This window comes from Bombina bombina, chromosome 1 (genome assembly GCF_027579735.1).
Source record: "Bombina bombina isolate aBomBom1 chromosome 1, aBomBom1.pri, whole genome shotgun sequence".
Lineage (NCBI taxonomy): Eukaryota > Metazoa > Chordata > Amphibia > Anura > Bombinatoridae > Bombina > Bombina bombina.
The window spans coordinates 1,255,028,602-1,255,052,789 of record NC_069499.1 but is presented as its reverse complement, the minus strand read 5'-3'; the positions used below and the strand labels follow the sequence as shown (position 1 = coordinate 1,255,052,789).

The 24,188-nt window shown below is 38.0% G+C and overlaps 1 protein-coding gene across 1 annotated transcript in view; it reads right to left on the bottom strand.

The window, feature by feature from the left end:
• ATP2C2 (ATPase secretory pathway Ca2+ transporting 2) overlaps window positions 1-24,188 on the bottom strand; it is a 337,340-nt gene that overhangs the window by 65,843 nt on the left and 247,309 nt on the right. The window contains exons 9-10 of the mRNA XM_053719160.1: window positions 14,943-15,092; window positions 12,893-12,961 (exon numbers count right to left, since the gene is read on the bottom strand). Of these exons, the coding sequence (XP_053575135.1) occupies window positions 12,893-12,961; window positions 14,943-15,092 (219 nt within the window). The remainder of the gene's footprint in view (window positions 1-12,892; window positions 12,962-14,942; window positions 15,093-24,188) is intronic.

Sequence of the window (24,188 nt, the reverse complement as noted above, 5' to 3'; positions counted from 1 at the left end):
TAGTTACTCATGCAATATACAGTACTAACATAAGTTTCTGGCGAGTTTTTCCGACTTACGCCAGTTTATCATATTGCGGCGTGTGTTATGTGATTCACCTGATGTGCAAGGTGAACCTACGGGCGATGTGGGTTTCAGCAGTTGTGCTGAAAACTATGCAATATATGTGATAGCGCCCCAGGTCTGCAATATACACAGGAACTACAATCTACAGTCAGAGAGCCATACAGTGTCTCAATCAAGTGAGGTGTGTGACTCCATATTGTGTCAATGGTGCAATGAGGTAAGCGCCTTGTGAGAGCACAACATAGTTCCACCAGTAAGGACATACAGTGTGATCTGTATTTGGCCTGTATATCTGTGAAGACACTTGTCACCCACGAATAAGGAAGTACACTTATGTTGTTATTAACGCTGATGACCTGTCATTTTGTTTCTCTCATGCTATGGGAGCCCTGTGAAGCTTCTGCGCTTTAAGGCAGATGCATACATTTAAAGGGACATAAACAAGTTGGGAAAGAGACAAAATATAATAATATGTACTTTAACTACTTTACCTGCAAATTGATACTGCAGTGCCTCACCATTAACCCTTTCTTTTAAGTTTCTGAATTGTACAGCTCTAACTCCCACCCACACATTTCCTCCTATGGCTGCATCTATATCTACCTTTGCTTTGGTAGAATGCAAACCTGAACAGTCATTATCTGCTGGAACATGACTAGTAGCAAATAAGCAGCTGTGAACTCAGTTGAAATATGATGCCTGTGTTTCTGAAGCTAAACACTGATAGATGGGGGGGTGGATCAAACTACTCCAAAAAACTCACTCAGGTCTGTTCCAATCAGTCAATAGAATGAGAGCTCAATCCTATTGGCTGATTGGATCAGCCAATAGGATGAAAACTCAATCCTATTGGCTGATTGCAACAGCCAATAGGATATTTTCACCTTTAATTCCTATTGGCTGATAGAAATCTTTCAGCCAATAGGAATTCAAGGGACGCCATCTTTAATGACGTCACTTAAAGGGAACCTTCAGTTTACGGCAGTGACCGTAAGAAGAGGATGCTCCATGCCGGATCTCTTGAAGATGGACCCGCTCCGCGCTGGATGGATGAAGATAGAAGATGCCGTCTGGATGAAGACTTTTTTCTGCTTGGATGAGGACTTCGCCGGCTGGATGAAGATCGAAGAGGCCTCCTAGATGAAGACTTCTTGCCGCTTGGATGAGGACTTCGCCGGCTGGATGAGGATGGATGTCCGGACTTCGATTACTGTAAGTGGATCGTCGAGGGTTAGTGTTAGGTTTTTTTTAAGGTTTTTTTGGGTGGGTTTTTTTTAGGTTAGGGTTTTGGGCAATGTAAAAGAGCTAAATGCCCATCCAAATGCCTTTTTCAGGGCAATGTTTAGCTAAGGTTTATTTGGGGGGTTTGGGGGTGAGTGGTGGGTTTTACTGTTGGCGGTGTTTGTATTTATTTTTACAGGTAAAAGAGCTGATTTCTTTGGGGCAATGCCCCGCAAAAGGCCCTTTTAAGGGCCATTGACAGTTTAGTGTAGGCTAGGGTTTTTTATTTTGGGGGGGGCTATTTATTTTGATAAGGCTATTAGATTAGAAGTAATTCGCTTTTATTTTTGATAATTTCGTTTTTTATTTTTTGTAATTTAGTGGTTATTTGTATTTTAATAATTTTATTATTTTATTTTATTGTAATGTTAGTTTTTAGTGTAAGGCAGGTTAGGTTTTATTTTTATTTATTACAGGTAACTTTGTATTTATTTTAACTAGGTAGCTAGGAAATAGTTAATAACTATTTACTAGCTAGTCTACCTAGTTAAAATAAATACAAACTTACCTGTGTGAAATAAAAATAAAACCTAAGATAGCTACAATATAACTATTAGTTATTTTGTAGCTAACTTAGGTTTTTTTTACAGGTAAGTTTGTATTTAGTTTTAAATAGGAATTATTTAGTTAATAATTGTAAGGTTTATTTAGATTTATTTTAATTATATTTAAGTTATGGGGTGTTAGGGTTACGATAGGGTTAGGGATAGACTTAGGGTTAGGGTTACTTTAGGGTTAGGATTAGGGGTTAATATATTTATGTAGAGGTAGTGATGTGGGAGGTCAGAGGTTTATGGGTTAATAATTTATTTTAGTATATTTCGTTGTGGGGGGCTTGCGGTTTAGTGGTTAATAGGTTTATTATAGCGGCGGTGTGGGCGGATGGCAGATTAGGGGTTAATAATATTTAAATAGTGTTTGCGATGCGGGAGGGCGGCGGTTTAGGGGTAATAGGTTTATTATAGTGGCGATGATGTCGGGAAGTGGCAGAATAGGGGTTAATAAATTATTATAGTGTTTGCGATGCGGGAGGGCCTCGGTTTAGGGGTTAATAGGGTTTATGGGTGTTTAGTGTACTTTGTAGCAGTTTAGTTATGAGTTTTATGGTACAGCTTTGTAACGTAAATCTCATAACTACTGACTTTAGATGGCGGTACGGATCTTGTCAGTATAGGGTGTACTGCTCATTTTTTGGCCTCCCAGGCAAACTCATAATACCGGCGCTATGGAAGTCCAATTGAAAAAGAACTTTTTAAAAAGAGTAAAATAGATTTCTGGAACCAATTAGACGTTAGGAAATTTGAAGAAGAAGACACTGCCTCTTTAAACCTAACGATAACAGAAGCAAAAGTAATCCAAACTATAAATCAGAGAAAAGTCAATAAAGCCCCAGGACCAGATATGATTCCTGCAGAATTCTATAAAATGCTATCTAGTGAAATTGCCCCCACACTTACAAATCTTACAAATCTGTATAATATGTATTTTATTGGAGGGGAAATGCATTCAAAATACTTTGCAGCATCCTCTATAACATTAATCCTGAAAAAAGGTAGAGACCCAGAAGATCCAGGGTCCTACAGACCAATATCATTGCTAAACAATGATTATAAAAAATGAATGACCATTATAGCAAATAGACTCAAAAAGGTCCTACATAAAGTAATACATCCAGATCAAACATGAATTTATGATAGGGCGTAATCCAGCTAGGAATACCCGCAAAGTATTTACGATGCTAGAGTACTGCTGGCAACATACTAAGCAGGGCTCAAGAGATTGTGACGCAGATATAGCAGTGCCAGTGGTAGACTCTGAAAAAGCGTTCAATTTCATAACATGGGACCATCTATTCACAGCTATGGATAAATTTGGGCTACAAGGAAATATAAGTACCTTTATAAAATTAATGTACAGGGATCCGACTTCTAATTTAATTATAAATAATGAAACCACACCGAACATTCAGCTCAGGAAGGGAACAAGGCAAGGCTGTCCTCTTTTGCCTATGCTCTTTAACCTGTCAATAGAACCTCTAGCTATTAGGCTGAGAAAAGAACTATCTGGTATTAACATAAAACAACACAAAGTAGTATTATCCCTTTTCGCAGATGATCTTCTAATTTTCTTAACCAACACATCACAGAGCATTAACCAGTTCTTAGCTATAATTAACCAATTTAGTGCATTCTCAGGCTACAAGATTAATCCAGACAAGTCAGAGATTATGTGGCTATATGGACCAAATATTGAACATAAGGAGTGCCCATTCAGAGAGGTAGGGGAGATAAAATATTTGGGGCTTGTTCTTATTAAAAATCCTAGACAATGGTATGCTAAAAATCTTACAATATGCTTAAAAAATGTGAAGTAGATTGTAAGAGATGGACAGCCTTGCCTATTTCCATTCTGGCTAGAGTGATGTTAATTAAAACGATATCTTTCCTGCGCATATTACATATACTTCAAAATATGCCTTTAATTTTAAAACAAAAAGATATTAATAAGTTTAATAAGATATGTGCAAGATTTGTGTGTGTGTGTGGGGGGAATTGTGTGATGTGCAGCAGAAACATTAACACTCCCAATCAAAGCTGGAGGTCTAGCGCTCCCCAACATAAAAATTTATAACCTTGCGGCATTAGCTAAATATGCTATAGATTGGATTCTAGAAGGGGATTATGTTACACATACGAATCAGATCTATGTGCTCTTATAAAAAAACAAATTAGAGTGAGTGCACCCAAGAAATAATGTCGCAACAGTAGCAAAGATAAGCTCAAACCCTAAATAAAACAATTGTTCCTCCAAACAACTGTCTAAAAAAGATAAAAATATGAGCAGATAAGGGGAGCTTTTGGTGTGAATTTAGTATGAATTTATAAAGGGTTAAGTTGTAGGACAACACTGTATGTGTTAGTGATATGAATATGAAACTTTATAACCTTGCGGCATTAGCTAAATATGCTATAGATTGGATTCTAGAAGGGGATTATGTTACTCATACGAATCAGATCTATGTGCTCCCTTTGCTCTAAAAGCACTCTTGCACTGCGAGGCAAAAAATGTATCTCCAACTATTGCCAAATATACGGTATTCAATAATGTGATAACAGCATGGCATAAGACCAGTAAGGAGGCAGGACTGAATGTCTGTGTTTCTGGATTTCTACCAATTAGGGGTAATCCTAATTTTAAACCAGGTTGCAGTAAGAAGATGGTATTCTACAGATGGTCCAATAAGGGCCTTACCAATGTGATCCAAATACAGGACATTATACTTCACTTTATCAAAACATTTGAAATGCTAAGGAAGGAATTTCAACTACCTAACACAGACTTCTTTGTGTATCTTCAAGTTAGGCACCTATTCAATGAACTTCAGGGGAAGTATGGGAATGATTGGCAACTAGAAGGCTTAGAAAAAGCTATTAGAATGTCCCAACAAAAGAATTACGCAATTAGGGTAATATATAATTTCCAGATGGCACATAAAGCAGAATCTTATTTACAGACAGTCCAGAATAAATGGATGGGAACATATAACACGATTACACCTGCTGAGATAACAGATAGTCTACTTACAGTAGTTAAGACCTCCAGCATAACGACCTGGAGGGAATCGCACTTCAAAATAATAAACCAACTATATATAACACCAAATAAACTAGCAAGATGGTACAGGAATAAGGTTATAGTATGCTCTAAATGTGGATCCAAATAAGCAGACATGTCCAAAAGTTAAACAGTTCTGGGCAAAAATTCAATACTGGTTAAATAAGATGCTAGACTATAATCTACAATTTAGCAATAGAATGGTTCTCTTTCTCCACTTGAACAGATAACCCAAAATTAATTAACACAGCGATACTATTAGGAAGCATGTTAATATTAGCTTAATGGAAATCAGCACAAGTACCTAGCATAGCACAATTTGGAGCTGAGATGATAAATCAAATGATTATGAAACAATATAATTTACCCCCCGGATTCGGAGAAAGCAATAAAAAAGTTCTTCTATAAATGGTTGAAGGTAATAGAGGCACAGTCAATAAATACTCAGCTACAAATTGTCAAGCCCCTAGTAAAGTCTGAGCTGGTAAAATACTGGATAAGCACACATTTTATTCTGAAAGGGATAGCCCATGTTGTAATAACCGCCCCCCCCACCCCGGAAGACCAAAAAGGGAATCTGTATATGGCTCTCGCCAGCATACATTAAGAATTGGTTGCTACTGAGGAAGATGCCTAGGTATTTTGCAAGAGATTAATTTGCTAAAATGATTGCTAGGCCTCATGTAGTAAAAGGAAACAATGTATTATTATATGTCGGGAAGCCACGGCAAAGTCAAGTTGTTTGCTTTTCTTGTATTTGTTTGTATTTGTTTTTCGATTTTGCTTTTATGTTTTGCTTTTTAGCTTTTTTGTTTTTTTCCTGTTATATGGGTTTGTTGTGGAATGTGTAAATAGAAGGAGGGGATGTAGAATGCTATAATTTCAAGTTGTACGATATACAGAAGAATGATGTATAGGTATGTTAAGTTAATTATCCCTGACTGTAATCTTGTATAAAATAAGAAAAATGATATTTAATAAAAATAAAAAAAGTGCGGTACTGACGTTGCGTGATGGCCAAAAAGGTGTGCGGTACACCTATACCTACAAGACTTGTAATACCGGCGTTAGGGAAAAAGCAGCGTTATAAAGCATAACACTGCTTTTTCCCTCATAACTCCAAACTCGTAATCTAGCTGTTTATAAGTAATTTTGCTTATTTTTGAAAATTAGTTTAAAATACTTGCCAGCAATTTTTAAACATATTTTTTATGGAAACGTTTTCTACTTAATTAGCCCTGTTAGGATATGCACAGATCTCAACATGTTTTATGGCACTTTAAATCTAGTACATTGGCATGTGACTTTTGCCATTGCCTCAGAGCTGTGTATTTTAACACATTATAAGTGAAAGTTACTGGACCTCAATGCCATAGAAAATTTTGGGTATATTTGTAAAGGGAAAAATCAAAACACATTGTGACATCTGTATCCTCTCTCTAGCGTGTTCTGAATGAGTGCTGGATAACAGTGGGTTGTAAAATTATGCAGAGACTTGTAGACACAGTTAAATCAATCATTATCAAATATTTAGAATGTTTGATTTTCAATATGCACTAACACACTTTTTTACTTTTATTAGTGCAAATGGTATATTTTTGTGTGAAAAAACAGAATTTATGCTTACCTGATAAATTTCTTTCTCTTGTGATGTATCGAGTCCACGGATTCATCCATACTTATGGGATATTCTCCTTCCCTACAGGAAGTGGCAGAGAGAGCACCCACAGCAGAGCTGTCCATATAGCTCCTCCCTTAGCTCCACCCCCCAGTCATGCGACCGAAGGCTAGGAAGAAAAAGGAGAAACTATAGGGTGCAGTGGTGACTGAAGTTTTTTAAATAAAAATATACTACCTGTCTTAAATAGACAGGGCAGGCCGTGGACTCGATACATCACAAGAGAAGGAAATTTATCAGGTAAGCATAAATTCTGTTTTCTCTTGTAAGATGTATCGAGTCCACGGATTCATCCATACTTATGGGATACCAATACCAAAGCTTTAGGACACGGGTGAAGGGAAGGACAAGACAGGTACCTTAAACGGAAGGCACCACTGCTTGTAGAACCTTTCTCCCAAAAATAGCCTCCGCAGAAGCAAAAGTATAAAATTTGGAAAATTTGGAAAAAGTATGAAGCGAAGACCAAGTCGCCGCCTTACAAATCTGTTCAACAGAAGCCTCATTTTTAAAAGCCCATGTGGAAGCCACTGCTCTAGTAGAATGAGCAGTAATTCTTTCAGGAGGCTGCTGGCCAGCAGTCTCATAAGCCAAACGGATGAAGCTTTTCAGCCAAAAGGAAAGAGAGGTAGCCGTAGCCTTTTGACCTCTCCGTTTACCAGAATAAACAACAAACAATGAAGATGTTTGACGGAAATCTTTAGTTGCTTGTAAGTAGAACTTTAAAGCACGAACCACATCAAGATTGTGCAACAGACGTTCCTTCTTTGATGAAGGATTAGGACACAGAGAAGGAACAACAATCTCCTGATTGATATTCCTATTAGAAACAACCTTAGGAAGAAACCCAGGTTTGGTACGCAAAACCACCTTATCTGCATGGAAAACTAAGTAAGGTGAGTCACACTGTAAAGCAGATAACTCAAACTCTTCGAGCCAAAGGGATAGCTACTAAAAACAAAACTTTCCAAGATAGAAGCTTAATATCTATGGAATGCATAGGTTCAAACGGAACCCCTTGAAGAACTTTAAGAATCAAGTTTAGGCTCCATGGCGGAGCAACAGGTTTAAATACAGGCTTGATCCTGACCAAGGCCTGACTAAATGCTTGAACGTCTGGAACATCTGCCAGACGTTTGTGTAAAAGAATAGACAGAGCAGATATTTGTCCCTTTAAGGAACTAGCTGATAATCCTTTCTCCAATCCTTCTTGGAGAAAGGACAAAATTCTAGGAATCCTAATCTTACTCCATGAGTAACCCTTGGATTCACACCAACAACGATATTTGCGCCAAAACTTATGATAGATTTTCCTAGTAACAGGCTTTCTAGTCTGAATCAGGGTATCAATGACCGACTCAGAGAAACCACGCTTTGATAGAATCAGGCGTTCGATCTCCAAGCATTCAGACGCAGAGAAATTAGATTTGGAAGCTTGAACGGACCTTGGATTAGAAGGTCCTGCCTCATTGGCAGAGTCCACGGTGGAACAGATGACATGTCCACCAGGTCTGCATACCAAGTCCTGCGTGGCCACGCAGGCGCTATCAAAATCACCGAAGCTCTTTCCTCCTTGATTCCCAGACGTGGGAGGAGAGGAAACGGTTGAAATACATAAGCCAGATTGAAGGACCAGGGCACTGCTAGAGCATCTATCAGTACCGCCTGGGGATCCCGGGACCTGGACCCATAACGAGGAAGTTTGGGGTTCTGTCGGGACGCCATCAGATCCAATTCTGGTGTGCACCATAGCTGAGTCAGCTGGGCAAATACCTCCGGATGGAGCTCCCACTCCCCCGAATGAAAAGTTTGACGACTTAGGAAATCCGCCTCCCAGTTCTCTACCCCTGGGATATGGATTGCTGAGAGATGGCAAGAGTGATCCTCCGCCCATCGGATTATTTTGGTTACCTCCATCATTGCAAGATAACTCCGTGTTCCTCCTTGATGATTGATATAGGCTACAGTCGTGATGTTGTCCGACTAAAATCTGATTAATTTGGCCGCAGCTAGCTGAGGCCACACCTGAAGCGCATTGAATATCACTCTCAGTTCTAGAATGTTTATCGGGAGGAGAGATTCCTCCTGAGACCATAAGCCCTGTGCTTTCAGGGATTTCCAGACTGCACCCCAGCCTAGCAGGCTGGCATCTGTCGTTACTATGAGCCACTCTGGCCTACGGAAACACATTCCCTGAGACAGGTGGTCCTGAGACAAGCACCAGAGAAGAGAATCTCTGGTCTCTTGGTCCAGATGCAGTTGAGGAGATAAATCTGCATAATCCCCATTCCACTGTTTGAGCATGCATAGTTGCAGTGGTCTGAGGTGTAGACGGGCAAAAGGAACTATGTCCATTGCCGCTACCATGAGTTCGATTACCTCCATACACTGAGCCACTGATGGCCGAGGAATGGAATGAAGAGCTCGGCAAGTGATTAAAAGTTTTGATTTTCTGACCTCCGTCAGAAATATTTTCATTTCTACCAAGTCTATCAGAGTCCCTAGGAAGGAAACTCTTGTGAGAGGGACGAGAGAACTCTTTTTTATGTTCACCTTCCACCCGTCAGATCTCAGAAAAGCCAACACGATGTCCGTGTGAGACTTGGCTAGCTGGAAAGTCGATGCTTGAATTAAGACGTCGTCTAGATAAGGCGCCACTGCTATACCCCGCGGTCTTAGAACCGCCAAAAGGGACCCTAGCACCTTTGTGAAAATTCTGGGAGCCGTGGCCAACCCGTAGGGAAGGGCCACAAACTGGTAATGCCTGTTCAGAAGGCAAATCTGAGGAATTGATGATGATCTCTGTGAATAGGGATGTGTAGATACGCATCCTTTAAATCCACGGTAGTCATATATTGACCCTCCTGGATCAGAGGAAGAATAGTTTGAATAGTCTCCATCCTGAAAGATGGTACTCTGAGGAATTTGTTTAGAATTTTGAGATCCAAGATTGGTCTGAAAGTTCCCTCTTTTTTGGGAACCACAAACAGGTTGGAGTAAAAACCTAGCCCTTGTTCCGCTCTTGGAACTGGGCGGATCACTCCCATGGTATGTAGGTCTTCTACACAGCGTAAGAACGCCTCTCTCTTTGTCTGGCTTGCAGACAATTGAGAAATGTGAAATCTCCCCCTGGGGGGGGGGGGGGGAGTCTTTGAAGTCCAGAAGATATCCTTGGGACACAATTTCTAAAGCCCAGGAATCGTGAACATCTCTTGCCCAAGCCTGAGCAAAGAGAGAGAGTCTGCCCCTTACTAGATCCAGTCTCGGATCGGGGGCTACCTCTTCATGCTGTCTTAGAGGCAGCAGCAGGCTTCTTGGCCTGTTTACCTTTGTTCCAAGCCTGGTTAGGTCTCCAGACTGATTTGGATTGGACAGAATTCCCCTCTTGCTTTGCTGCAGGGGAAGCTGAAGCTGGACCACCCTTCTAGTTCCGAAAGGAACGAAAATTATTTTGTTAGGTCCTCATCTTATTTGTTTTATCCTGAGGGAGGGCATGGCCTTTCCCTCCAGTGATGTCTGAAATAATTTCTTTCAGTGCAGGCCCGAATAGGGTCTTTCCTTTGAAAGGGATGTTCAACAATTTAGATTTTGATGACACATCAGCAGACCAGGACTTAAGCCATAATGCCCTGCGTGCTAAAATGGCAAAATCTGAATTCTTTGCCGCTAATTTAGCCATTTGGAAAGCGGCATCTGTAATGAAAGAATTAGCCAACTTAAGGGCCTTAATTCTATCCATAATATCCTCTAATGGAGTCTCCACCTGAAGAGCCTCTTCTAGAGCCTCAAACCAGAAAGCAGCTGCAGTAGTTACAGGAACAATATATGCAATAGGTTGGAGAAGAAAACCTTGATGAACAAAAATTTTCTTTAGGAGACCCTCTAATTTTTTATCCATAGGATCTATGAAAGCACAACTGTCTTCGATAGGTATAGTTGTATGCTTAGCAAGTGTAGAAATAGCTCCCTCCACCTTAGGAACAGTCTGCCATGAGTCCTGTATGGTGTCAGATATGGGAAACATTTTCTTAAAAACAGGAGGGGGAGCGAACGGAATACCTGGTCTATCCCACTCCTTAGTAACAATAGTCACAATCCTCTTAGGGACTGGAAAAACATCAGTGTAAACAGGAACCTCTAAGTATATGTCCATTTTACACAATTTCTCTGGGACCACTATAGGGTCAAAATCGTTTAGAGTAGCTAATACCTCCTTGAAGAGTAGCTAATACCTCCTTGAGCAATAAGCTGAGGTGTTCAAGCTTAAATTTAAAGGCCGTCATATCAGAATCTGTCTGAGGGAGCGTCTTTCCTGAATCAGAAATCACTTCCTCAGATAACAAATCCCTTACCCCTACTTCAGAACATTGTGAGGGTATATCGGATACGGCTACTAAAGCGTCAGACAGCTCAGCATTTGTTCTTAACCCAGAGCTGTCACGCTTTCCTTGTAAACCAGGCAGTTTAGAGAAAACCTCTGTGAGGGTTTTATTCATAACTGTGGCCATGTCTTGAAAAGTAAATGAATTAGACGCACTAGAGTTACTTGGCGTCACTTGTGCGGGCATTACTGGTTGTGACACTTGGGGAGAGCTAGATGCTAAACCCTAATTTCCTTCTAACTGAGAATCATCTATTGCAATATTTTTAAGTGCTAAATTATGCTCTTTATAATTTATAGCCATATCAGTGCAAGTGGGACACATTCTAAGAGGGGGTTCCACAATGGCTTCTAAACACATAGAACAAGGATTTTCCTTGGTGTCAGACATGTTAAACAGGCTAGTAATGTAACAAGCAAGCTTGGAAAACACTTTAATGAAAGTAAATAACACTTTAAACAAAACGGTACTGTGCCTTTAAGAGAAAAAAAGCTGCACAAACTCTGCAAAACAGTGTAAAAAAGCAGTAAACACAACAAAATTGTTACAGTAGCATCATAAAGCCTTAGTAAATTTGCACCACTATGGAAATAAACAATTAACCCCTTAATGTAAAAACCGGATTGAAAAAACTTCAAAACCAGTAAAATAATGTTCAGCACCTTGCCACAGCTCTGCTGTGGCACCTACCTGCCCTTTAGGAATGATTTGTGGGGAAAAAAACCTCTTTACAACCCTCAAATACAGCAGGAATCTCTGGAGAAGTAGCTGGATGCTTCTGAGGTAAATAAACTGTGCAACTGAAAATAGGCCCCTCCCACCTCACTTGAAGTTATGGGGCCTAAAAAAACACCACAGAGTGTTTCTTAAACTAGCCATGTGGGTTAATAACCCTTAAACAAGCCACAAAGACCCCTTAAAGTCCCTCAAAAAACATTTTATTTGTAATTAAACCAAAACGTTTTTTCCTATTAGTGTCACCAGTAACTATGAGCCCTTTATGCAAGCTTGGATTCCTCTTTTACTGAATACAGCTTACCTTTCCCTCATGGGGATATTGCCAGCCTTTTCTAGAAATAACACAGTCTGTCTAGAAAAAAATAGACTGAACATACCTTAATGCAGTTTAGCCTGCAAACTGTTCCCCCAACTGAAGTTTTCCTGTACTCTTCAGCCCTTGTGAGAACAGCAGTAGATCTTAGTTACGAAATGCTAAGATCATCATCATCCTTGCAGAAATCTTCATCCCTTTTCTGCCAGAGAGTAAATAGTACACACCGGTACCATTTAAAATAACAAACTTTTGTTTGAGAAAATAAAAACTTAACATTTTTGTCACCACACTCACTTTGCCCTTCCTAGCAGTTAAGCAGGCAGAGAGAATGACTGGGGGTGGAGCTAAGGGAGGAGCTATATGGACAGCTCTGCTGTGGGTGCTCTCTCTGCCACTTCCTGTAGGGAAGGAGAATATCCCATAAGTATGGATGAATCCGTGGACTCGATACATCTTACAAGAGAAATACTGTTTATGCTATCAAAAAAGTTGCTTTTCAGAAATGCTGAAATATAAGCAGATTGTGGTCGTCAACTTAGATTTACAGTATAAATACATCAGCCCATTCTGAGAGTGCAGCCTGTTGCCTTATTTTGTATGTATATGTATATATTTATATATTAGACATGTGTAAAGAATTCATTATTCCTTGTGTAAACAAATAATGAAAAAAATAAGCATATTTTAAATGACAGAATCATTTTAAATCTTTATGGCAGTTGTTGCAGCAATTACAGTCAAAAGGGACAAATAGAATCTGTTCTTGGACACAATGTAATGATTTGTGCAATTTAATCCTGCCGGTGCAGTACATACCTCTTCGGCTTGCATCATCTTGAATACTTCCCCAAACTGAGACTTTTCTCCCACACCGATAACCAACCCCTGCATAAACAATCCAAGAAAAGACTGTTTTTACATTCATAAGATTAAGGAATTCAAGTTGCAGTGGTGTATGTAAAGGCTATTACAGTGTTAGAAATTCTAGCAAATTTTGTGTAGACATGAACTACCTTGACTGTAAAAAGTAGGTGATAGCTTTCTAAAGCTTTGGATCTAAACCATAGAGGAAATTTGATAACAAGGAGCTATTAATGTTAACACAATATTTATATAGGAACAATACAATGGGAGGGTGAGAAACTAGACCCTTCGGGACAGCTAAAATTTATACCAACATGATGGCATGTAAGGCGACACATGGTTTCACTTTCATGGCTATTTAAAAAAAAAAAAAGTGTACTAAACAATGATGGCTAGATTACAAGTGAGACGCAAATATCGCTAGCACAATCTTGATTTACGCAAGAATCCTTACTGCGATCTCAGACCTGTGGTTAATATTTATATATACATATTTTTCATGTTGGGTATGTGCATATTACAGTATGCGATCATGTTTGCGCATATTACAGTATGCGATGGGGTATGCTCATATTACAAAAACACATTGTTCATATTTTCATGTTGGGTTAGCGCTATTGCAAATATATCAAGGTATTTGCATGAGAGAGTGGGTGTTTTTATTTTAACTTTTTTTTCTCCATTGACTTCTATGGGTAATTGTGAAAACACGATTGTGATTTTCGAATTTCAACTTTAAGCACGATTTGGGTTACCGCTAGTGTAAAATACTTTTTTTTAAACTCTTAATATGAGTGCAACCCGACTAGCACAAAAAGCTTAACTCTAGCACAGTTTTCCCGATCGCGAAAAACAAACAAATCGCACCACTTGTAATCTAGCCCAGAATGTTTCTATCATGCACATAAAAGTCCAACAATATACCTGTCAAATACATGTTTGCAGGAAAATTATCTTAAATCAGCTTACATTCATCTGATACTGATAAGGAACAATTGCTTACTGCTTGATAACAAGAACTCCCAAAGCCCCAGGGAGAATACAAACAAAAACAATGTTTTTTTTCTCCAAGGACAGGAACACGTTTTAGAAGCAGAATTACTGTAAACTGTAATGGTGCTTTATGATATTCTAACCATTACCATTTTAAAACAGCAAATTTGTATGTGTGATAGCTTTTATTATATTTGATTAACTGGGTTCCATTTATTAAGCATCAGATGTTGCTTCGGAGACCCATAGTTTCACGTTCGCCTAAAACGGAAGATAAGAAGCAGCTGTCGTAAGATTGCTGCTCCTTAACCTCTCCACCACCTAAAAGGTGGCGGATTGAACTCATCATGATCCAATAAGATCGGAATGATTGACAGTCCTTGCTAGCGGCCGATTGGCAGTGAGTGAGCAGGGGGCGGCATTGCACAAGCATTTCTGGTAAATAAGCTTGTGCAATGATAAATTTAGCAATGTCCAGCGGACATTATTCGCAATAGCGAATCATGACAGCTCGACGCATGATAAATCAATCTAAAATATAAACATTTTTGCAATATATTTCTATTAGCAAAAATGCTTCTAGCAAAGGTTTTTCTGCAGCATACGCACATATCCTGTGAGGGCTTCTGCGCCAATATTGAGACACCATGCATGCTCAGAGAGTCAGCAGTGGCTTGCATGACATAAATTGCATCTTCAGAAGCAATACACACCACTGCCAGCTCTCTGAGAAGGTGCTGTGTTTGAATATTGGATCACAGGCCTTCTCTAGATATTTGCGTATGCTGCAGATTTACAGTAATACATTTTACAAGAAGCTATTTTGCTAATGGAAGTAAACTGCAAAAAATGCTTATGTTTCAAATTGGAATGCATCCGTGCGTATTTAAATTTTCACCTTTCTATCCCTTTAAGGTTTATGATGTTGTGCAATATACAGATAATTTATTCCTTGTACACAAATACTGTTTTGTGATTGTGTTCATATTTGGTTTCATCCTGCATTTACCTTTCCTTTTCCATACCGAACAAGAGTTCCCATGAAAACGATGTTGCAGAGGGTTGAAATGCTGTTAGTCTCATCCAGTGGCACATGGGTCTTGCTGCAGGGCTCTGTTTCCCCAGTAAAGCTTGACTCATCAACCAACAAATCTGTAGTCTGCAAAACCAATCAATGATACTTCAATAACATGCAACAGTCCAATGATTACATTAAGAAAGAGCATTGTGTTCCAGTGACACTCATTGCAATCTGTATTCATTTTATATTCACAGAAAAAGAATGGCATGAAACCAAAGAGAGCAGACATAAAAGGATAGAATTTAAGAAATGGGTACAGGGCCTACAGTAACACATAAAAATTAGGGAGGGGGGTTTTCATCACTATGATTTATTTTCATGATTGTGTAGTAGTTAAACACTATTTGTGTTTTTTCTCACCAAAATTTAATTTGATATTTAAAATCTGATTTGTCAAATTAAAATACTAATTTCAGGACAAACAAGATCTAATTAATTAAGAAAGATTGAGAGAGATTCTTGATAATGAAAGGAATTTCATCAATCCATTCACTTACAGCTTAAAATTGGAAGATGATTATGCTTGGAAAGCCGTGGTACAATGCATAAGATAAGAACACTGCTTGTTAGGCTGTTTTATAATTGTGTACTTTACAAATTTTGAGTTTCCCCTTAAAGGAGAGAAAAGAAACATATCTATCTATGAGTATCTATCTATGAGTATCTACAGTATCTATCCTCTATCTATCTATCTATCTATCTATCTATCTATCTATCTATCTATCTATGCCCTCCACTAATATTGGCACCCTCAATAAATCTGAGCAAATAAGTCTATGAAAATTTGTCTTTATTGTTTAACCTTTTCACCTTTTGTTAAAAAATACACAAACATACTCTGCTCTCATGAAAATCAAAGCATTGCAAACACAACATAGGTTTTTCCAAAAAAAAAATAATCTTTGTTAAATATATGTGTGGCACAATTATTTGCACCCTTTAAGTCAATACTTAGTGCTACCTCCCTTTGCCAAGATAACAGCTCAGATTCTTCTCCTATAATGCCAGATGAGGTTAGAGAATACATAGCAAGGGATCTGAGTCCATTCCTCAATACAGAATCTCTCCAGATCCGTCAAATTTTGAAATTGTTGTTAGTGGACTCTTTATTTAAGTTCATCCCACAGGTTTTCTATAGGGTTCAAGTCCGGGGTCTGGGATGGCCATGGCCGGACCTTGATTTTGTGGTCAGTAAATAATTTTTGTGTTGATTGTTATATATATTTTGGATCATTGTCCTGCTAGAAGATCCAACCCCATCCCATTTTAAGCTTTCTGGCAGAGGCAGTCAGGTGTTCATTTAATATCTGTTGATGCCATTTATCCCAACAAAATGTCCAGGTCCTCTGGCAGAACAACATCCCCAAAACATTAAAGAGTCACCATCATATTTAACTGTGGGCATGAGGTACATTTCCATATTGCTACCTCTCTGTGTGCACCAAACCCACCTCTGGTGTTTATTGCCAAAAAGCTCTATTTTGGTTTTATCTGTCCATGGAACCCAGTCCCATTTGAAGTTCCAGTTGTGTCTTGCAAACTGAAGACACTTGAGTTTGTTTTTACATGAGCGTAGAGGCTTTTTTCTTGAAACCCTTACAAACAAATTGTGGTGATGTAGGTGACATTGGATTGTAGTTTTGGAGACTTTCGGACCCCAAGACGTAACTCATATCCGCAATTCTCCAGCTGTGATCCTTGGAGATAATTTGGCCACTCGGACCATCCTCTTTACAGTGCGTTGAGACAATATAGACAAAAGTCCTCTTCCTGGTTGATTCATGACATTTCCAGTTGACTGGAACTTCTTAATTATTGCCCTGATGTTGGAAACAGGGTCGGCTCCAGAACAAATGAAATGGGGGGGGCATTTTTTTTTCACGAGGGGGCACGCATTTAAAAAGCATGTATGAGAGTCAAAATAAGAGCAGACCTACTGTGGCAGTCCAGGGGTTACATTTATCAGATCTCTGGCTGTGCAGGAGTTAGATTTGTTTATATTTCTGGAAGTGCAGCGGTTACATGTGTCATATCTCAAGGAGTATAGGGGTTACATTTATAAGATGTCTGGCAGTGCCGCAGCAGTTACATTTACCAGATTTATGGCAGTGCAGGGGTTACATTTGTCATATCTCAGGAATGTCTCCCACATATGACACAGCCAGTGGACACTGTTTGCATGTGTAGCTCTACCAATGACCCTACTAATGATCAAATAAGCTTTTATGTGACAATAAGTTTGAGTGCCAAGCAGTACATTACTTGTACAGATATTATTAATGATATTTACCAGCACACACACAGTATGTACAGTATGTATATACACACAAATGATATATATATATATATATATATATACATATACACACACACACATATATATATATATATATATATATATACACATACACACACACAGTATATATATATATATATATATATATATATATATACACACACACACACTGTGTGTATGTATATATATATATATATATATACACACACACACATACACACGGTATATATGTATATACACACACACACATATATATATATATATATACACACAAACAATATATATATATACACACAATGTGTGTATTGTGTGTGTATATATATATATATATATATATATATATATATATATATAATAAAACAACCTTGGGGTCAAATAGGAGATGTTTTGAAACATGTAAATAATAAACATAAGGCTATTTCACTCATTGTCCCACAGCTACATTTGAAGTGTGTGTATTTGAACACCTATAATCTGACACACATTTTACACTGATCACTGCAGATAAAGCAGGCACAATGCACACTTGTTTTGTGTGACCTGCAGTGGGGAAACCAAGGAATTCCCAATTTGCTTCTTTATCTGTGGCTGCCAGGATATAAAGCACAATAGGGAAGGGATACTACTCCCACACACACATTGGTTATACGGCTGTGTTTTCACAAAATTACTTCTGCCTTCCCTCTCACTGACTGTTAGCTTCTCCCAGCACTTCCTGCAGAGGTCTGATGATGTCATCATCTCACTTCAGCTCTGTAGTAAGTGGGCTAGCAGGAGGAGGGGCATTGCAAGCCTTAGGTTAACTGTGAGAGCACCAGCAGGGAAATGCAACTTTAATTGTTATCTGGTTGTAAATAGAGGAGAGTAAAGAGATTAGCTGGGCCCTCCAGTGGCGGATCTCCAGAGTCCAGTGGCTACAAATGGTTGATGCGACATTTGGGACCCTGGACGTTCGGTCACTTTTAAAATGTAAAAAAAAAAAAATTTTTTTTTTAAAATCACTTCTTTTGCCCTGGGGGGCACAGCATTCGATTGGGGGGGGGCATTGCCCCCCAATGCCCCCCCCTTAGAGCCGACCCTGGTTGGAAATGAGCATTTTCAATGCTTTTGCTATTTTCTTATAGCCACTTCCCATTTTGTGAAGCTCAACAACCTTTTGCTGCACATCACAGCTATATTCTGTGGTCTTACCATTTGTGATGAATGCCTGTGGGAATTTGGCCTATGTGTTGCCTCACATGTATACCCCTGTAAACAATTTCCTGTTCCTAGTCACACAGGTGTACTAAAAATTTAAAATATCAAAAAGAATATACTTCAAATATATTTTCTCAAATTAATTCATAGGGTGCCAATAATTGTGCCACATATATATTTAAAGGGACAGTCTACTCCAAAATGTTTGTTTAAAAAGATAGATAATTCCTTTATTACCTATCCCCCAGTTTTGCACAGCCAACATGGTTATATTGATATACTTTTACGTCTGTGATTACCTTGTATCTATGCCTCTTCTGAGAGCCCCTTTATCACATGGCTATGTATGTATTCTCTATTGACTTGCATTTTAGCCAATTAGTGCTGTGTCCTGCACAACTCCATGGGAGAAAGCACAATGTTATCTATATGGCACACATGAATTAGCAGTCTTGTGTTGTGAAAAGCTAATAAAAAAAGCAAGTGATAAGAGGCTAGTGGCTTAGAAACAGGCAGAAGTTTAGAGGTTTAAATGTTAGAAAGTATATTAATATAAAAATATTGGTTGTGCAAAGCTGGCAAATGGGTAGAGAAGGCGTTATCTATCTTTATAAACAATAACAATTTTGGTGTAGACTGTCCCTTTAACAAAGATTTCAAATTTTCATATGTATCTGACTTTTTTTTTCTCCAAATAGATAACTTTTTCTTTACTGAGAGAATGTTTTGTTTTAGAAAGTTATGAACCAATAGGTATATCTCAGGAATCAGGATGTGCGTATATAAGTATTTCTCAGGATGTGTGTATATGAGTATGTCTCAGGATGTGGGTATGTAAGTATTTCTCAGGATGTGTGTATGTGAGTATGTCTCCGGATGTGTGTATATGATTATGTTTTAGGATGTGTCCATGTGAGTATTTCTCAGGATGTTTGAATGTGAGTATTTTGTTACCAAATGAGGATGACGCTAAAAGAAGCTATTCATTTCACATATTGAATAAAACATGTTTAATAACACAATGAAACATATAATAAAATTGTATGTATCAGTTTTAAACGTATTAGTTGCACAATATGTCAGTATAAAATATACAATAAAATCGGTGTATAATATCAGTTGATAATCTTATCCGTGGTATTTTTTAAAAAGTCTCTACTTGATAAGTATAGCAAGTCTCTACTTGATGAAAGAAACAAACTATAAGGCAGTCTTAGTATATATTGTATCGATGTCCGTGATACTATTATAATCCTTTACTCAGTGTGGCTGTGATCGGAATGATCTGTTAGTCTTCGTCACAGAGTTTGATCACGTGACCGGTTTCAACCAATTGTAGGTCTGATGTATCTACCAATGGGCTGGATGTGTGAGGATTTGAATCTCATGTCTAGACACCTTGTATTGAACACACTATTGTATGTACTGTATGCCAAAAAAAAACTTGCAGTGTCTCTAATCTTGCTAGTAGCAAGTTGCTCAGGTATATACTACAGTGATAACTTGTCAGTGTATACACAAGTTATATAAGTGACTCAGAGACTTAGTACACTTGGGGGAATTAGTGACTAACGATAGTATACGTTCTTTTAGAACATTTAGAGAAAACGTTTTTCGTCCAAAAAACCTCTGTATCCTTAAATCAGTCTGTGTTATGTTCTGTCTTGTATTGGTAATTCAGGTGATTTCAATTACATTTCTAATTTCTAAAGATAATGGCAGATAATACATTTCTCTATGCAACAAACAGTTTGCAGAGTTAACAGTATTGCTAAGTATAGAGTAAACTGTATTACCGTTCTGGAATAGTGATTCTGATAAGTTGGTACAATTGAAATTTATTGAATAAATCGTAAAATAAGATAATTTAATAAAAAAATTGTATGGTATCGCTGAGATATTACATTTTATTGCAATAGATTTGTTGCAATCCAGATAGAGAAATAATATATAATATAATGTATTCTTAGTGATAATGGTGATATTGTATAGATTGTTTTTAAATATAATACATCATTTTATATAGAAAGTCCTTTGTATACATATATAGAAAAAAGTTCTATAATACTATATAGAACAAATTAGTGTTATTATATAAAGAAAAAAGTAATATAATACTATATTGACAAAATGTCTTATAGTGATAGTGAGAAATACCCAGTGATTGAGAACCCCTAAATCTGTTAATCTGTTAAATAAACAAATGTTCATATTAAATGGTTTAAATCCATTTCAGCATTTAAACCCTTTGGTTATAACGTGCCTAAATTATAAATCAGTTCTGCTTCTTTTAGTAAAAGTGTCTTTTTCACATTTGTGTTTCTATTATCAGGTGTAATTTTCTTTATTCCCCAGTAAGATAATTCTTTCGTGTTCTGATTGTGTATCTCCAGAAAGTGTTTGTATAGTACTGAATCTAATCTGCCATGTTCTAAACAAAGTACATGCTCTCTGATTCTATCTTTTAAGACTGCTTCTTTGACCTAAATAGTATAGATTGCATGAGCATTGTAAGATATAAATTATGTTCTTATCTGTACATCTGATCACTTTTCCAATCTTAAATTTTATAACATTAGTAGAAACTATTGCCTTCTTTTTACTGCTGTGTTTGCAAGATTTGCAAGCAATGCAAGGAAAGAATCCAAATATTTTTTCTCTATTCAAGTCTATATCAATCATACTCTTGTTTCTGAACTCACTCGGAGCTAGTTTGTTTTTCAGAGTGCGTGCTTTTCTAAAGACAAAGCTAGGATTGTTACTTATCTTATCCCCAATAATAGTGTCTTTCTTTATAAGGTGCCAATGCTTGTGAACAATTCGTTTGATCATACCATGTTGTTCGGTAAAATTCGTAATGAAAGTTATTCTTAATGTGTCAGTCATAACCTCATTTCTTTTTCTGTTCTTGCTCAATTTTGAAATACTGCTATTCTCATTAATAGGATCCTAAACTTTTTTTTAGCTAAGCTCTTCCTGATTCTTTTTTCTTATTTACTTCATATCTTTATTAACTAGATCCATGTTATATCCCTTTTCTTTAAATCTTTCGTCTAAGATATTTGCTTGTATGTCAAAATCTTCAACTCTCCTACCGTTTTGCCTGACTCTGAGAAACTGTCCTTTTGGGATTTTCTTTTTCCATTTGTCGAGATGACAGCTTTGTGAGTGTATGTAATTATTGGAGTCTGTACTTTTGAAAAAGGTTCTAGTTACTAAGTCATTATTAATTATTTCTATTTCTACAACTAGAAAACTGATTTTTGTCTTACTCCACTCATGGTTGAAAGTTAATCCAAAAGTATTACAATTTAAAAAATGTATAAATAGTTCCAACAATTCTGAGTCACCTCTCCATATAAGGAATAGGTCAACTATATAGCTTCTATAGGGCACAAGGTTCACAGACCATGGCGAATATTTCCTTATATGGAAAGGTGACTCCGATTTGTTGGAACTATTTATAAATGATTTAAATTGTAATACTTTTGGATTAACTTTCACCCATGAGTGGAGTAAGACAAAAATCAGTTTTCTAGATGTAGAAATAGAAATAATTAATAATGACTTAGTAACTAGAACCTTTTTCAAAAGTACAGACTCCAATAATTACATACACTCACAAAGCTGTCATCTCGACAAATGGAAAAAAGAATATCCATCTGACAGATAGATTTAAGGATACAGAGGTTTTTTTGGAGAAAAACCGTTTTCTCTAAATGTTCTAAAAGAACAAACTATCGTTAGTCACTAATTCCCCCAAGTGTACTAAGTCTCTGAGTCACTATATATAACTTGTGTATACACTGACGAGTTATCACTGTAGTATATACCTGAGCAACTTGATACTAGCAAGATTAAAGACACTGCAAAGGTTTTTTTTTAGCATAAATACGATAATGTGTTCATATGTTGTTACCAATACAAGGTGTCTAGACCTGAGATTCGAATCCACACACACCCAGCCCATTGGTGGATACATCGGACTCACGATTGTTTGAAACCGGTCACGTGATCAAACTCTGTGATGAAGACTAACGGATCATTCCGATCACAGCCACAGTGAGTAAAGGATTATAATAGTATCCATGACATTGATACAATATATACTAAGACTTAAAGTTTGTTTCTTTCATCAAGGAGAGACTTGCTATACTTATCAAGGAGAGACTTTTTAAAAATACCACAGATAAGAGTATCCACTTATAATATATACCGATTTTTTTGTATATTTTATTCTGACATATTGTGCAACTAATACACTTGAAATGGATGCATCTATTATTATTATCGGTTATTTGTAGAGCACCAACAGATTCCACAGCACTATAAACAAAGGCACAGTACAACAATCCAATTACAGGGATCAAATGGGTAGAGGGCCCTGCCAAGAGTCGCACTGTTGTAGTCAGCTCTTAAGAAGGTGATCTGCAAACAGCTGGACTCTTAGGCATACATGCTAAGGGAGTTCAGGGGATAGCAATGGAGGAGAGGAACTGGTATAAAGAAAGGTTAGTGTAGGTTGTATGCATCCCTGAACAGTACAGTCTTTAGGGAGTGCTTGAAGCTTTCAAAACTAGGGGAGAGTCTTGTGGAGCGAGGCAGAGAGTGCCACAAGATTGGAGCCAGTCTGGAGAAGTCCTGTAAACAGGAGTGCGATGAGGTAACAAGAGAGGAGGAGAATAGAAGGTCATGAGCAGAGCGAAGGGGACAGGAGGGAGAGTATCTGGAAACAAGGTCTGAAATATAGGAGGGAGCAGTGCAGTTGAGGGCTTTGTATGTCAGAGTGATAATTTTGTGTTTAATCCGAGAGGCAAGAGGAAGCCAGTGAAGGGATTTGCAGAGAGGTGCAGCGGATGAAGAGCGATGTGTAAGGAAGATGAGCCTGGCAGAGGAATTCATTATGGAATGTAAAGGAGCTAGGTGGCAGCTAGGGAGACCAGAGAGGACAGAGTTGCAGTAATCAAGGTGGGAAAGGATGAAAGAGTGGATTAAAATCTTAGTTATGTCTTGTGTAAAGAAACTGTCTAATTGTAGCGATGTTTTTAAGGTGGAAGCGGCAGGATCTGAGTCAAATGTGACCCCGAGATATGGGGCATGTGGGGAAGGGGTAATGATGGAATTGTCAACAGTTATAGAGAGATTGGGGTGGAGATTTTGGAAGAAGGGGGAAAAATAAGGAGCTCAGTTTTGGAGAGCTTTAGCTTGAGGTAGTGAGAGGACATCCAGGAAGAGATGTGAGAAAGACAGTTAGTGACACGGGTTAGCAAGGAAGGAGATAGGTCTGGTGCAGAGAAGTAGATTTGGGTGTCATTGGCATACAAATGATATTGTAAACTGTGGGACTTTATTAGGGAACCTAATGATGATGTGTAGATTGAGAAGAATAAGGGACCAAGGACAGAGCCTTGCGGTATCCCAACAGAAAGTGGTGACGGGGCAGAGGAGGCCCCAGAGAAGGCTACACTAAAGTTACAGTTTGACAGATAGGAAGAGAACCACGAGAGGGCTGTGTCAAAGATCCCGAATTATTGGAGGGTTTGGAGCAAAAGAGGGTGGTCAACAGTATCAAAGGCTGCGGACAGATCAAGCAGAGAAAAGTGGCCTTTTGATTTTGCTGTAAGTAGGTCGTTGTTAACCTTAACGATTGCTGTCTCTGTGATGGGGACGAAATCCAGATT